The sequence below is a fragment of the Nematolebias whitei genome, chromosome 23 (genome assembly GCF_014905685.2).
Source record: "Nematolebias whitei isolate Nwh7 chromosome 23, NemWhi1, whole genome shotgun sequence".
Classification (NCBI taxonomy): Eukaryota; Metazoa; Chordata; class Actinopteri; order Cyprinodontiformes; family Rivulidae; genus Nematolebias; species Nematolebias whitei.
The window spans coordinates 16,515,777-16,518,616 of NC_056520.1; the positions used below are offsets into that span (position 1 = coordinate 16,515,777).

At 40.2% G+C, this 2,840-nt stretch overlaps 1 protein-coding gene across 1 annotated transcript in view; it reads right to left on the bottom strand.

Moving 5' to 3' along the window:
- Positions 1-2,840, bottom strand: part of col5a2b (collagen, type V, alpha 2b) — a 34,575-nt gene that overhangs the window by 19,787 nt on the left and 11,948 nt on the right. Inside the window, exons 9-15 of the mRNA XM_037696794.1 lie at positions 1,331-1,429; positions 1,181-1,225; positions 982-1,080; positions 856-909; positions 678-785; positions 544-597; positions 371-469 (exon numbers count right to left, since the gene is read on the bottom strand). Of these exons, the coding sequence (XP_037552722.1) occupies positions 371-469; positions 544-597; positions 678-785; positions 856-909; positions 982-1,080; positions 1,181-1,225; positions 1,331-1,429 (558 nt within the window). The remainder of the gene's footprint in view (positions 1-370; positions 470-543; positions 598-677; positions 786-855; positions 910-981; positions 1,081-1,180; positions 1,226-1,330; positions 1,430-2,840) is intronic.

Here is a 2,840-nt window from a genome sequence, read left to right on the forward strand (position 1 = left end):
TTGGACCAGAACAGCTTTCACACTGTTCTTTCTCAACATAACATGAGCGTCATTCACAGGGTTGGACCAGAACAGCTTTCACACTGTCCTTTCTCAACATAACATAAGCGTCATTCACAGGATTGGACCAGAACAGCTATAAATATGTATATATATATGTGTGTGTGTGTTGTATATATGAAATTTATCCTGCTGTTTGAGCTTTTGAAAACATTAATATTATTATTAGTGGATTATTAACTTTAAAAAAGATAAATTCTGGAAACATTTTTCCATACTTTATAAGATATGAAAAATACAAATACTACTAAAATCCAGACTTTTTAAAACATTTCGAGACCGCGCAGGAACCCTGATTTTTGTGTCTTACTCGTGCTCCAGGTAAACCTGGCTCTCCATCACGTCCTGGGTCTCCTTCTAAGCCTTTTCCACCAGGCGATCCTTGCAGCCCTCTTTCACCCTGAGCTCCCTGTTCAGCCGAGAACCAAATGTTTAAAACTACACAAACAGACATGAGATACAAACAAAATAATTATTACTCACCTTTTGGCCCGGTAAACCGTCAGCACCAGGGAAACCCCTGTTTCCTGGTGGTCCCTAAAATACACACATTTTTTAATGTCTAAGCCTGAATTTCTGGTCATTTCCAAAAGACTTCTTGTTGTCAGGTAACTCACTGTCTCTCCAGCTGGTCCTGGAGGTCCAATAGATCCAGCATCGCCTCTGGGTCCACGTTTCCCATCCTCTCCCAGAGGACCGATTGGACCCGGCAGACCGTGGTCACCCTAACACCAATCAGTCAGTCAGTTTGAGCCCAAAAATAAAATCTCCAAGCTTTATGTTTATGTGACTTACTCTCTCGCCTTTGAGTCCAGGTTCTCCTTTTAGTCCAGCAAGTCCACCATCACCCTTACAAAAAAATAATTTAAATTAAAGCTCAAGCTTAAACTGAGTCAGCGTTCAAATAAAAAACACTTGTACCAGTTGGCCTTTTGGTCCTGGTACTCCTGTGGTTCCTTGGGGGCCAGGAGGACCGGCTGGACCTACCAACCCTGGTGGACCCTGAACACCTGCTATCCCCTTTTAAGAAAAGAAAAATGTGTGTTTATTTTAAAATTTAAAAAAGCATAAAAGCTCAACAGAACACTATTTATGATTAAAAAGTTTTATAAAAACTCACCGATGAGCCACGAGCACCTGGAGCTCCATCGGGCCCCGCAGCACCCTGTTGTGGAACAGACAGTGTGATTAGTTGAAAGTTTGATACACGCTAAGAAAACATGCTTCACTCTAGATTTTCGATTCCAAAAATAGCTGATGTTTGTCCCACCTGCTGTCCAGTAGGTCCAGGTGGTCCCGCTCGTCCAGCATCCCCTCTGGGTCCCTGCTGCCCTCGACTTCCTCTCACTCCCGTTGGACCAGCTTCCCCCTGACCCAGTCAACACACTCAGGTCAGATTTAAGGACTTTCAAAGGTTCCCAGTTTGGTGATGGACAAAGAAACCAGCCATTTGGAGCAGTTTACCAAAAATATACCGACTGGTTCAGTCGCTTTTATCTTTCTCTCAGGATAATAATGTTGCTTGTAAATACGCCTGAAATTTTAGCACAGACAGCAATGTTGTTATATTAAACATGAAGTTTTCACAAATTAGGCAAGAATAAAGTGGAGTGACTTTGTTTGGCCCGTCTGAACGAGTAAAGTTTTCAACTAGATTGGAGAAAGAGTCAATTCCACAAATCCAGTTTCTAATCTAAGTATTCGTAGAACACTTTCAGATTAATGCTGCTGGCTGACATTCAAAACTGAAAAAAACTGCATCAAACTACAATACAAAGAGAATAACTATTAAAAAAACTGAAACAAATTTCAGTTTCTAATGTGAAGGGGTGTATGGATGTGTTTCATCAGGAATTAGTCTGCCTCTCAGGTAAATATACCAGTTAACCAACTGGATACAAAATGGTTACCACTTCGTATACATGCACCTCAAAGGTAAATATTTTACATCCATGATCTTAGAAAATGCACATATCTCTACGTTAATATATAGATTTAAGGGTAACACTTTACAATAAGGTACACAAAATTTGATTAACTACTAGGGAACGCCTCAGGACTGAATCAGGAGCTAATGGGTAGTTAACCAGTACTTACTGGGGAACACACAGCCAAGCCTTATTAGGGGACTACTGATTTGTTACCATAGGAACAAACCAGTAGGTAATGGTCAGGTAGTAATTAAGTAATGACTGGTTCCTCAGTAAGTGCTTGGTATGATGCTTCACTACATCAGTGAACAAAATAATAGCCAGGCAATGATTTGGTATCAGTAAGTGATAGACATAGTTAAGTTGACAGCAGTACAAGATTATGAAATTCATCATGTTTTTCATCAATAGGGTTACGAAAGAGAAAAGCCAATAAAACCAGTAATCACTAGGAAACAGGTATTTGACAATTATAAGCTGTGACCTCACTGGTGCAGGGTTTATTCAGAACTCACATGGAGAATTTCTCCTCTGTTTCTGTGGTAACAAACAAGTAGTCCCCTAATAAGGCTTGGTTCTGTGTTCCCCAGTAAGTACTGGTTAACTATCCATTAGCTTTTGATTCGTTCCTCTTTGGTTTCCTTGGTAACTACCCATTAGTTCTTGATTAGTTCGTCTTCATTTACAAGGTAATTAACCAATAGTCCCCTAATACGGCTTGGCTGTGTGTTCCCCAGTAAGTACTGGTTAACTATCCATTAGCTCCTGATTCATTCCTCTTTGGTTTCCTTGGTAACTACCCATTAGTTCTTGATTAGTTCATCTTCATGTACAAGGTAATTAACAAGT